This window comes from Halteromyces radiatus, assembly GCF_025201355.1.
Source record: "Halteromyces radiatus strain CBS 162.75 chromosome Unknown BX664scaffold_1, whole genome shotgun sequence".
NCBI classification, from domain to species: domain Eukaryota; kingdom Fungi; phylum Mucoromycota; class Mucoromycetes; order Mucorales; family Cunninghamellaceae; genus Halteromyces; species Halteromyces radiatus.
Window position 1 is genome coordinate 2,043,781 of NW_026251687.1, and position 12,912 is coordinate 2,056,692.

At 36.9% G+C, this 12,912-nt stretch overlaps 2 protein-coding genes across 2 annotated transcripts; both read right to left on the reverse strand.

The window, feature by feature from the left end:
• Positions 1 to 3,157: 3,157 nt before the first annotated feature.
• On the reverse strand, positions 3,158 to 3,741 carry BX664DRAFT_310231 (uncharacterized protein; the record flags this gene model as incomplete). Its single annotated transcript, XM_051542543.1, has 3 exons — positions 3,158 to 3,317; positions 3,375 to 3,453; positions 3,660 to 3,741. 3 exons carry the CDS (start codon positions 3,739 to 3,741, stop codon positions 3,158 to 3,160), a joined length of 321 nt encoding a protein of 106 aa, XP_051404814.1.
• Positions 3,742 to 6,257: 2,516 nt separating this feature from the next.
• BX664DRAFT_16611 (uncharacterized protein) lies at positions 6,258 to 8,583 on the reverse strand. The gene is made up of 5 exons (XM_051539959.1): positions 8,345 to 8,583; positions 7,955 to 8,273; positions 7,208 to 7,883; positions 6,768 to 7,120; positions 6,258 to 6,709 (listed from the first exon to the last, which is right to left on the reverse strand). The coding sequence occupies exons 1-5, from the start codon at positions 8,519 to 8,521 to the stop codon at positions 6,693 to 6,695; spliced, it is 1,542 nt and encodes a 513-aa protein (XP_051404815.1). The 5' UTR covers positions 8,522 to 8,583; the 3' UTR covers positions 6,258 to 6,692.
• Positions 8,584 to 12,912: the final 4,329 nt, after the last annotated feature.

The window sequence follows — 12,912 nt, forward strand, 5'->3', positions numbered from 1 at the left end:
TCTGCGTTCAATTTGACGAGTGGGACGCCTGTCGATTGAAGATACAGGAATTGTGTTGTGAAAAGTGGTGTGTTTTGCGCACTTATAAACGTAGACGTGAACTTGCGACTGTGCTTTACAGTCGAACCTATCACTGCCACAGAAGTGGAGAGTATCCAGTCAGGGAGCGTTCTCAACGTCCTGCTCAAAAACCTTCCAAAAAATGCGGCTGTTCTGGAAGTTTGAAGGTGACTCAGTATGCCAGTACACCTGACATAATGGAGTTCGTTCTTCAAAGAGGACACAGCGGTCATGTTCCTGGTGAAAGAAGTGATCGAAGGACTCTACCACTGACCACGCAAGCGATTGACTTGATTACGAGGGAATTGAGACAGAGTGGTAATTGCAGCAACATCCGAATTAGCATCATGCGACAACTTGATGATTGGATTGAAAATAACGATGGCAATCCCAGCTTGAGACCAGTCAATTATGAGGATGTCTATAACAGAATGTTGAAGGCATGTCATTAACAGCAAAAAAAAAAAAAAAAAAAAAAAAAAGGCTTCCACGCACATTTACAGATATCACAGCTTGCATGAATCGGACTTGTACTAAGAGTATTTCTTTTTTTTTTTTTTTTTTTTACGTATATATCAGATCAAACACCAGTTGTACGAATTCCATCGAGATGATATGACATCGTTAGGAATATGGTTAAATAGGGTCCTCCCTTTACGCAATTACAACATATTCACTGGCAATTTACAAGCCTACAGTAGCAACACCAGCCTCTTTGCCCTAGGTTTTCAATCACCAGATCAAAAGCGTAGAATGGGTACTTCTATTTCCTTTTGCTTGGACGCCACTCATGGCATTTCCTCCAAATCCATGGATGTTATGTACACGTTGATCATCAGAGATCGCGTTACTGGCAAGGGGTATCCATCAGCATACATGTTTACCAATGATCATTCTGTTGGTTCCATTAATCAATGGATGGTTCATCTACGCGATAGCAGCAATTTTCGTCCTCAATATGTCACCATTGATTGTTCCGTACCCGAGGTAAATGCCATCAAAGCTGCCTTTCCATCTACTTTTATCCATTACTGTGGTTTTCACGTCATGCAAGCATGGAAGAGGCAATTGAAGCAGAAAGTTCGATTAGATGGATCACATACTGCTCGTGATGTTGCTAATCTTCGAGAAGAAATGTTGATCAGCCTGAGAAGTATTTTGGTGGCGAAGGAAATTGATGAATTTCATACTCGAGTTGCTTGCTTCCAAGAGGAGTATAGTGGTCAGTATGAATTCTTGGATTATTTCGAAGAATCATGGATTAAGGATGAAGAAACAATGACACGATGGAGTCAAGCGTACCTTTCACCAGCCCATTACAACATGTTCACAAACAATTATATCGAATCATGGCACAATCAACTGAAAACAAAGTATTTCCAAAGATTGCGAAACAGACGTTTAGATCGTTTGGTGTTTATTCTTACTCATCATGTCGAATATTTTAATGGAGCAGAACGGGAAAGAATAAGTATCAATGACGGTCGAATGGGTCCTATAGAAAATCAACAAGCTCGTAGGTTGTACCTTGCATCCATTGTTGCTATCGAAAGAATGCCTACTATGATAACGAATCCAGATGGTGATAATAGTAGCTGCCCTTCTAATCCTATTGGTACTTGGTCTGTAAGATCTTTTTCAAATGAAAATTCCCTGTATAGAGTGAAGGTTAATGATGATACGTTGATTGAATCGTGCACTTGTGATGATTTTCAACAGAGACTTGCACCATGTAAGCATATGTATATATTGAAAAGATACACGGGATTATACATACAATTTCATGAAGTCATGGAAACCCTGGAATCAAGAGATGGTACTAAAAAAAAAAAAAAAAAAAAAAACAACTTACATTTCTTATTCTGTTCGTAGATGAGCCCGATGTGAATATGGATCTGGATGCAATCGCTGGTGATGATGATGATGATGATGATGATGATGGCAATATTGCTGAAGTACAAGTCGACCATCAAGCCACTGTAGAAGAGTTGGACGTTGCTGTTGAAGCCGTTAATGTAGATGCCCAGCTTCAATCGATTAGTTCCATGATCACAAGTGCATACCATCAAAGAGAAGACTTGGAAGCTGCAAGAAGAATACCCAACTTGTCACCAGATATAACAACAAGAATGGAAACGACATTAAGGGAATACCTTCAGCTATTCGAAGAACTTCGCAACCAACACCCGCGTCAATTCCGTCGTTTAAACCGTCAACAACACTAATATAGTATCACACAATTTTCTTTCGTCTTTATCGTATTTGCGTATTTCATACTTTATCTATAAAAAAAAAATAAAAAGGAATGCATTCGCATGTAAAAAAAAAAAAAAAGTACATTCGAAGATGGAATCAATTGATTGACATGTAATGAAGTGATTTCAATAAAAGTAAAGTCTTTATTGAATAAAAGTTTAACTACTAAAGACTAATAAACACTACTAAAATGATATACTAAGACTAAGGTCAATACAAAAAAAAAAAAAAAAAAAGAAAAGTGAAGAAAAAGAGTGAAAGAAAAAAAAAAAGGAGGAGTCACCCTTAAAAAGATTTCGGATAAAAATTTCCCGAAGCCGCCAATTTAGCCGTCGACAGAAAATAAGTACGTCCCAAAAAAAAAGACAGCCTGCACAAAAAAAAAAAAAGACAGCCTGCACAAACACCCTGCACAAAAAAAAAGACAGCCTGCACAAAAAAAAAAAAAGACAGCCTGCACAAACACCCTGCACAAAAAAAAAGACAGCCTGCACAAAAAAAAAAAAAGACAGCCTGCACAAACACCCTGCACAAAAAAAAAGACAGCCTGCACAAACACCCTGCACAAAAAAAAAGACAGCCTGCACAAAAAAAAAAAAGACAGCCTGCACATACAGCCTGCACAAAAAAAAAAAAAAAGACAGCCTGCACAAAAAAAAAAAGACAGCCTGCACAAAGTTTTTTCGCGGGGCATTTTTTTTTTTTTGGTTTGTACAGTAAAGGATAGAAAGGGAACTTGACTAAATTACCACAACACAATTAAAAAAAAAAAAGAAACGAATATACCGATAATTGAGAAACCAAACTTGAACGGTTCTTGTTTTAGTTGTGGACAATCTGATTACGAATAGTAACCGCAGATGGTATGGACCCAAAAGCATTGATATAGGAAATCAGCTTCTTGAAAAAAAGGGGATTCCACAGAAGTAAAGGCTTGATCATCATCGGCCACCCACTCAGCCGACAGAACGTTAAACCTATCGTTATCAAATACGATTTGCCTGAAAAAAAGAGTCAATACATAAACAATATATCCTTCTTCGGCCTATCTCAATTACCTTTGGAAGAGTTCGTCAATATTCCGTTGCGCTCTATTAGGTTGTTTCTTCAAGTCATTGTAAACGTTTGTATGCTTCGCTTTCAGATGCTTTCATTGCCCTGATGTAGATCCATTGAGGCACTTTACCATTCATTATCTAAGGAAAGAAAAAATATAATAGTTAGTAAAAGGTGCTATAGTATAGTTAGTCTATTGCTTTCCAAACACAACAAACATTGAACCCCTTCGCCATTGTCAGCTGCCATATAGTATGTTCATAGACCACTCCGCTTTTGACGCTTACTTGGACGTTCTGCGGTTGCTAATTGGGTGGTGTCTGTTGTTGGTTGGCTCTCTGTTGCCGATGGACTAGCTAAGGGATCCATGTCACGACTCGAGATGTCATCTTAATACAAGTCAAAATGGTCATGAGTGAGCATACCAAGAAACGTAGTAGGATCAGTGGTGTTGTTCGTTGAAAAAAAAAAAAAAAAGAAAAACGGGAAGGGAAAAGAAGGGGTCTTTTATCTATAAAAAAAAGTACGGAAAGAGATGAAACACGCATTGGCGCAAACTTTAAATACCGCTACTCAATACCTTATCAATAGCAAAAAAAAACATGCCCCGCTCATAGCTTTACAAAAAAAAAAACATGCCCCACTCACAGCTTTACAAAAAAAAACATGCCCCGCTTATAGCTGTACAAAAAAAAAACATGCCCCACTCACAGCTTTACAGAAATAAAACAAAAATAGATTGATTATTGGAAGAACAATAGATTTTGTGTGGTAGATGTCTCAGATCTATATTCATCTAACGACTTTTTATTTCATGATACGACAAATCCCATCTCGAACCCAAAATTTGTCTAGCCGCCAACGCGTTTCAACAAAATATTTCGAGATTGTTGGATCAAAACTTGAGTTATCTAGAAAAACTTGAGAGCACTCCCTTCAACATCACCAATGGCTTCAGCGACGTTTCGAGAAGTACTAAATTCGTCACAAACTGACAATTTCCTAACTGAACCTTCAAATTTGTGACTAACCACAACACCACTTCTAATTTCTACACTATCACATACATAAGTATTAAAAATACCATGACCATAACTTCTGCAAACTTGAATCCATTCATCATCAAAAGTATTAGTGACAATATTATAAAACAGTTTAATATCATTACTTGAATGACAAGATCTGGTCAATATATTCCTATGTTGTGAATGGTCTGACCATTGATTATCGGATATAGATGAATTGTTTCTCAACTCAATCGGTTTCAAAACTGGCATCTTCATAATAATCGTGGATCCAACTAGGCCAATTTTTGTACCAGTCACATCTTGTCATAATAAGCCATACCTTTGGAGTATCATCATTTGAATTAATTGGACTGAACAATTGTCTCAACTTTAAAGCAACACCTTCAACGGATTCACCATCATCTTGTCTTAGATTATGAATATCTTGCCAGATGATTGCGCTTGACAGTCGACAAAATTTCTGTTTAAAAAGCATTTCAAAATCCATCCATGTTTTTACTTTTTCTTCGTTAAGCGACCACCATATCTCTGCCAGTCCTTTCAAATGCGAACCCACAACCAACGAAGCATCATCATCGTTTAGTCCAGCACCTTTTCGAATACGATCCATTTTTTTTAACCATCCAACAGGATTTTCGTCAATCTTGCCAGAAAAAGACGATGGTTCACCCAAAAAACGAGCAGCACGACCAGTCAAGGAAAAATCAGACATTGTGGAGCAATAACAAAGATAAGTAAAAAAAAAAAAAAGGAAAATATATATGTATATAAAAAAAAATTCTTTGCCCCTGGTAGTCTCACCAATTTATGATATATAAAATATATAGTTGGGACAGGTATTTGACTAAAAGAAACTTGTTTTTATTTTATTTGTTAGGGAAATTCAATTTATAAAAAAAGAAACAGGATTGCTCCGCTCACGACTTTTCTGACTGGTTTTTCCAACTTTTTGCGCCACACAACTTTTTGCGCACGACTTTTTGCGTACAACTTTTTGCGCACAACGTTTTATGCAAAACGTTTGATGCACAACTTTTCATCCGAGACCTTCTACAGTACATGAAATTTATTGTATCATTTTTTTCATTACAATGATAAGTAGAGAAGAGAGCAACCTTTTTGGTATGAATAAAGAAGAGTATTGTGTACAAGCCTTTGTTTACAACTTTTTAGGTTCAAATTTTCGTCATACTCTATATCCTGCGTGAGAATCGTTATATCATCTCTTCTTCATAGTTTTTACATTTTATTATACTCATTTTATTATACTATTCACCTCAATTTCGTTAAAATGATCAGTCAGGCACTCATTGGTAGACAAAAATGGGTACCCTCTCCACCACCACGATCCACACATCTATCCATGTCTCCACACTTATCGTCCCCTTCTCCATTATCTCCCACGTTATCGGAATCTCCATTTTCATATGTATCGCCACTATCTTCTTCACCGTCCTCTCCAGTCACACCTCGAACAGCGACAGCAAAGAAGATACGTTTAATCCTGAGAGCGCCTAAAAGAAAAAGAGAGAACAAAAAAGAGGAATTTAGAAAGAAGCGAAAGTAAGTATAATGCGTTTACTTTCTTAAAGCATTTCATTTAGTGTAATAAATTTGAATACAATAATTCGATGCTTTAACACACAGAGAAGAGGTTTTATTATACACGAAAGATCGTAAAAATTATTTCCTTTGTATTGGAATATAATAATACAGATGTCTTTTGTATTGGAGTGTCTTTAAACGGGAAGATACAAAAAGTTGTGCGCAAAAAGTTGTGAAAAACCAGTCAGAAAAGTCGTGAGCGGAGCAATCCTGAAAAGAAAAAGGTTAAGGACACCCCCTTCGGACACCCCCTTCTGTTGAAATACAAAAAAAAATTCTCGGGATTTCAAAAAAAACCATGATACAGAAAAAGAGAGTAAAGATTTCAATAGATGAAAGCATAACAAAATATTTATTTTTAATATGATATATAAATGTTACTAAGATATCCCAAAAATTCCATTCCTTCAACACCAAAAAAAAAAAAAGAGAAGGGCTATCTAAAATAAATTACTGTACCATTGCATCCAAATCCTACTGATACCGATAGTGTGTGATAAGAGACCTATAAAGAAGAAAGTGATTAACGTTTATTGTTACCATGTTATTGATATTTAATATATGATGCACTAATATCATCAAAGTCGTAACGTCTACAGATAGCCTTGTAATAGCAGCTAATATCAGGGAATCCACGCCGTGGTGTTCGCAAACTGACAAGATAATAGTGGTGTCGTGCTAGTTGTATTACAATTGGCGTAAAGCTACTATATTCCTGTTTTTTGATAAGTGGCAAGAATAATGTAGAAAACTCGATATCACCATCACTCGAATGAAGTTCAATTGGTCGTTTGAATGTATTGGCGGCCAGCTGCGATCCATCCATTGCATGAAACCAAAGCGATTCATCATCTAAACAATTACCACGTGAGTCTAAAGATGCCTTCAAATCGTTCATTTCATCATTGCCGATAAAATTGCTAAATACTTTCACATCCCGTTGCAATGTTGATTTCATGGCTTTTTTGACTTCACCGTATGCCTCTTCATCATCGTATATAGCCTTGGCCAGACATCGATAACCACAGTTGCCGTCACCAAAGGGATTGTACACATCTGTCACTGTTTCATTCTTGAATGTCGTTTTGTTCAGCGGTTCTTTTTTAGAGGGCAAACTTAAAAAAAAAAAAAAAAAAAAAAAAAAAAACATGAGACTTGCGCTGCCATTTTCTCCTATGATAATACAGTATGTAGCTTGTTACCTTGGTTCCTTAGGCCCGATGATCGTCAACTTCTTAATAAAGCTTTGCACCTGCTGATCACATACTTTCGTCTGGTTATCCACTTTCATAACATCACTTACCGTTTCATGATCACTGTTTCTTGTATTTTTCATCTTCTTCCTTTGCTGTGAACTTTGATCTTCCCATGCCGCCCTATCACGCTTACTAGATGCTGGACGTCCTTTGGTACTAACTTTCTTTACCGGTTGCTTCAGATTCAATGCTGTTTCATGATGAGACTTATCCAATATAGCTTCCAACATGTTGAGAATGTCCTGTCGTTCTTGATTGGTGATATCAGAGTTAAGCCTGGAATGTATCAGATAAAGCATTTCACTTCCACGCGCGATGAGATGGTCACGACTGGTTGTTACTGGTTCATTCACGTTAATATCGTTGTTGTCATCACCGCTGGTCAAATGAGCATTGTTATGAAAAGATGGATTACTGTCAGTCGTAGGTACCAAATCGATATCGTCATTATCATTATCAGAATCAATAATAATAACATTTTTTTCAGTCAGTGATGCAGGTGTATTGTCATCATCGCTATCGTCCACTAAATCAATCACCGAATAGTCATCGCTGTCATAAATCATTTCGGGCACCTTGACCTCACCATTACCACAAGCCTTCTTGTCATCATCATTCGTGCCTACAGTATGATATAAACTAAAGATGAGTATTCATATAGTTTGTTATTCTTACAGTTAGCTACTACTGTACCGTAAATATATTCATTGTTAGGTATGTCATCTTCTTTCAAGATCCAACGAGGATGAATGGCAGTTAACGGTATAGGAGAAGAGTCACCAGAAATCATATGAGCGCATGGTAACTTGTACTGGATTTTGATTTCACATTCACAGTCATCCTTCTTGTTCACTCTATACGAGGCTGGTACGACGTCGTTTTTCAATCGATTGAATGCAAACTTGCTGATTTTGAGCCGTAAGTGATTCATCCTATGAGCATCTTTATCTAGCATGAATGAAGGATTGTATTTGAAGGATTCGATCTCGGTACGCTGTTCAATCTTTTCCCACTATTAAAACGTACAACATAAATGCAGTAAGTCAGTTTCATTATTCACAATAGTCGCTCATTAAGACTTACCATTCCGAAGTACCATCTATCAATACTCTCAAATACTGTTTCCATACTAGCATTTGTGTGGGTCACAAGTTGCTTCAGTTTTGCGTGTGCACCTTCCACCCAGTTTGTCGTTCTGTTGCCCAGATGAGGTACATGACCAGCATAAAGGCCAACCCATTTTTCTTTTACTTGCATCATTCTATAAAAGAAGAAATAAATAAATAAATTGTGTATATAAAGAAGAGGAAAAGAAAAAAAAAAAAAGAGAAAAAAAGAAAGAGAAAAAAAAAGGGAGAGAGAGAGAGAGAGAAAAAAAAAAAAAAAAAAAAAAAAAAAAAAAAAAAAAAAAAGAGAGAGAAAAAAAAAAAAAGAGAAAAAAAAAGAGAAAAAAAAAAAAGAGAAAAAAAGAGAGAAAAAAAAAAAAAGAGAGAGAGAAAAAAAGATAAAAAAATAATAAGCTGGTCACTTACTTTTCATAATAATCCAATGCTGCTTTTCCATTATTCTTCATGTAATTCGTGATATGGTCATGAAAGTTACTGTAAGCTGAATCATATTCCTTGTCAGTGTATGAAAAGCAAATTTTTTTGATTAACCCCAAAGCATCACCCAACTTGGAGGCAGAGTAGTTGATATAGCATGGCTTTAGATGTTTTTCGAAGTTTTTTAACAGATGGACCGTGCAAAGTAAGTGTGATGAAGAGGGAAAGACCGTGTCTATAGCAGAAATCAAAGCTTGGTCATTATCAGTTAGTATAACATCGGGTCCCATTAATGAGTGACGATCGTAAATACAAGACCTCAATTGTTGTAGCACCCATTTAAATGATTCAGTAGTTTCAGATCCAATCCAAGCGCCTGCAACAGGAAAATTGGCTATAACGTTGGCGTCATTAGTTAATCCGACGTTTGATACACCCACCATATTGACCAAAGGGAACTTGTATCGATTGTTTTTATATGTCGAGTCCATGATTATAACGTCACCGTGATATTTTGCATGCTGAATGCATTTGTGATGAGTGAAGAAAAAGGCTGAAAGTTCATTGGAGCTGTCAGCATGAAATCGCACGTCATAACCCGCATCTTCAAGTCTACCAATAAATCCATAAAGCTTCTTCGTCTGGTCAAATGATTCCACGTTTTTGAACCTGCGTCGGATGTTTTTGATATCGTCAGCGATAACCTTGACTGAGTCACCGAATTTCGTGTTGATTCCTCGTACAATTGCTGAGTTTGAGATGCCATTGTTGATCATTTCCACAATGTACTGGAGTTGATGTTCATTAGGACGACGATGACGAGGGTAAATGCTAATCGAACCCGCTAATGGATGAGAGTGCTCATCGTTCAGGTACATTACTGTCCATACTGTCCCGTTTTGAGATGCTGCAATCTTCACGTAATACCCACAACCAATCTTAGTCGAATCGCGACTTCTTTTCTTGATGTCATTGCCACGCGTGTTACGATAGTTGCCGAAGTGACCACATCCAAGCACAAGCTTTTTGTCCTTAGCGCTTCTAATCGTTGTCAAGACAAATCCATTTCGGCGTGAGAACTCCACACAATGATCACGGGCGCTATTCATACTACCAAATACCATTCCAACTTGCAATTGAATGTCGTTCTCAGTTGTCGAATTAACCATTCTATGTTCGTAGATTCAAATTTATTATTAGAAATATATTTTTATTTATAGGGTTTTTATTGTTCACGATAAAAAAAGAAAGAAGGCAATGTAGTACCTTGTTATTGCGTTCATACATGACTATACAATTTGAAATCCCGAGAAAAAATTTGTATTTCAACAGAAGGGGGTGTCCGAAGGGGGGTGTCCTTAACCCTTCCCTAAAAAAAAAGAAAATACATCTGAACGTAAAATAGTTATCTGTATATGAATAGTTTAGTTCATCCGAATAAAAATAAATAAAAAAGGTTGCTTGATATAAAAGGAAATCATCGGGAAAAGATTTAAACCGTGATCCAGATCATCAGAATTTCATCCAGAAGTACGAGGTTCAAATCCATTTGATGGTGATGAGGTCGCACAATATTCCAAATAAGTGGTTATATTTAAAGTCAGTCGATTGGAAATATAGGACGTACTTATTTTCTGTCGACGGCTAAATTGGCGGCTTCGGGAAATTTTTATCCGAAATCTTTTTAAGGGTGACTCCTCCTTTTTTTTTTTCTTTCACTCTTTTTCTTCACTTTTCTTTTTTTTTTTTTTTTTTGTATTGACCTTAGTCTTAGTATATCATTTAGTAGTGTTTATTAGTCTTTAGTAGTTAAACTTTTATTCAATAAAGACTTTACTTTTATTGAAATCACTTCATTACATGTCAATCAATTGATTCCATCTTCGAATGTACTTTTTTTTTTTTTTACATGTGAATGCATTCCTTTTTATTTTCTCTTTTTTTTTTTTATAGATAAGAGAAACGCTGATACGATACGATTCCAATATTCTTCACTTCGATATAAGTTTTTATTGTGGATTAGTTACTACGACAAACCAATGACTTCGTCACCAAGCCACACTACTTGTGAAATAAATAGTGATACCCCTTTTTTTAAAATTTTTTTTCTTCTACTCTTTGTTTTTCTTTATATTTTCCTTTTCTTTACTATAGTGATATCTACGTAAATAACAACATGTCCTCAACTATCTACACTGCCAACAACCTTCGCGATGCTTTGCTCCCAACAACTGTACGAGGTGTTTATGAACTTCCTTTAGAAGTTCCTATCTGCGTTCAATTTGACGAGTGGGACGCCTGTCGATTGAAGATACAGGAATTGTGTTGTGAAAAGTGGTGTGTTTTGCGCACTTATAAACGTAGACGTGAACTTGCGACTGTGCTTTACAGTCGAACCTATCACTGCCACAGAAGTGGAGAGTATCCAGTCAGGGAGCGTTCTCAACGTCCTGCTCAAAAACCTTCCAAAAAATGCGGCTGTTCTGGAAGTTTGAAGGTGACTCAGTATGCCAGTACACCTGACATAATGGAGTTCGTTCTTCAAAGAGGACACAGCGGTCATGTTCCTGGTGAAAGAAGTGATCGAAGGACTCTACCACTGACCACGCAAGCGATTGACTTGATTACGAGGGAATTGAGACAGAGTGGTAATTGCAGCAACATCCGAATTAGCATCATGCGACAACTTGATGATTGGATTGAAAATAACGATGGCAATCCCAGCTTGAGACCAGTCAATTATGAGGATGTCTATAACAGAATGTTGAAGGCATGTCATTAACAGCAAAAAAAAAAAAAAAAAAAAAAAAAGGCTTCCACGCACATTTACAGATATCACAGCTTGCATGAATCGGACTTGTACTAAGAGTATTTCTTTTTTTTTTTTTTTTTTTTACGTATATATCAGATCAAACACCAGTTGTACGAATTCCATCGAGATGATATGACATCGTTAGGAATATGGTTAAATAGGGTCCTCCCTTTACGCAATTACAACATATTCACTGGCAATTTACAAGCCTACAGTAGCAACACCAGCCTCTTTGCCCTAGGTTTTCAATCACCAGATCAAAAGCGTAGAATGGGTACTTCTATTTCCTTTTGCTTGGACGCCACTCATGGCATTTCCTCCAAATCCATGGATGTTATGTACACGTTGATCATCAGAGATCGCGTTACTGGCAAGGGGTATCCATCAGCATACATGTTTACCAATGATCATTCTGTTGGTTCCATTAATCAATGGATGGTTCATCTACGCGATAGCAGCAATTTTCGTCCTCAATATGTCACCATTGATTGTTCCGTACCCGAGGTAAATGCCATCAAAGCTGCCTTTCCATCTACTTTTATCCATTACTGTGGTTTTCACGTCATGCAAGCATGGAAGAGGCAATTGAAGCAGAAAGTTCGATTAGATGGATCACATACTGCTCGTGATGTTGCTAATCTTCGAGAAGAAATGTTGATCAGCCTGAGAAGTATTTTGGTGGCGAAGGAAATTGATGAATTTCATACTCGAGTTGCTTGCTTCCAAGAGGAGTATAGTGGTCAGTATGAATTCTTGGATTATTTCGAAGAATCATGGATTAAGGATGAAGAAACAATGACACGATGGAGTCAAGCGTACCTTTCACCAGCCCATTACAACATGTTCACAAACAATTATATCGAATCATGGCACAATCAACTGAAAACAAAGTATTTCCAAAGATTGCGAAACAGACGTTTAGATCGTTTGGTGTTTATTCTTACTCATCATGTCGAATATTTTAATGGAGCAGAACGGGAAAGAATAAGTATCAATGACGGTCGAATGGGTCCTATAGAAAATCAACAAGCTCGTAGGTTGTACCTTGCATCCATTGTTGCTATCGAAAGAATGCCTACTATGATAACGAATCCAGATGGTGATAATAGTAGCTGCCCTTCTAATCCTATTGGTACTTGGTCTGTAAGATCTTTTTCAAATGAAAATTCCCTGTATAGAGTGAAGGTTAATGATGATACGTTGATTGAATCGTGCACTTGTGATGATTTTCAACAGAGACTTGCACCATGTAAGCATATGTATATATTGAAAAGATACACGGGATTATACATACA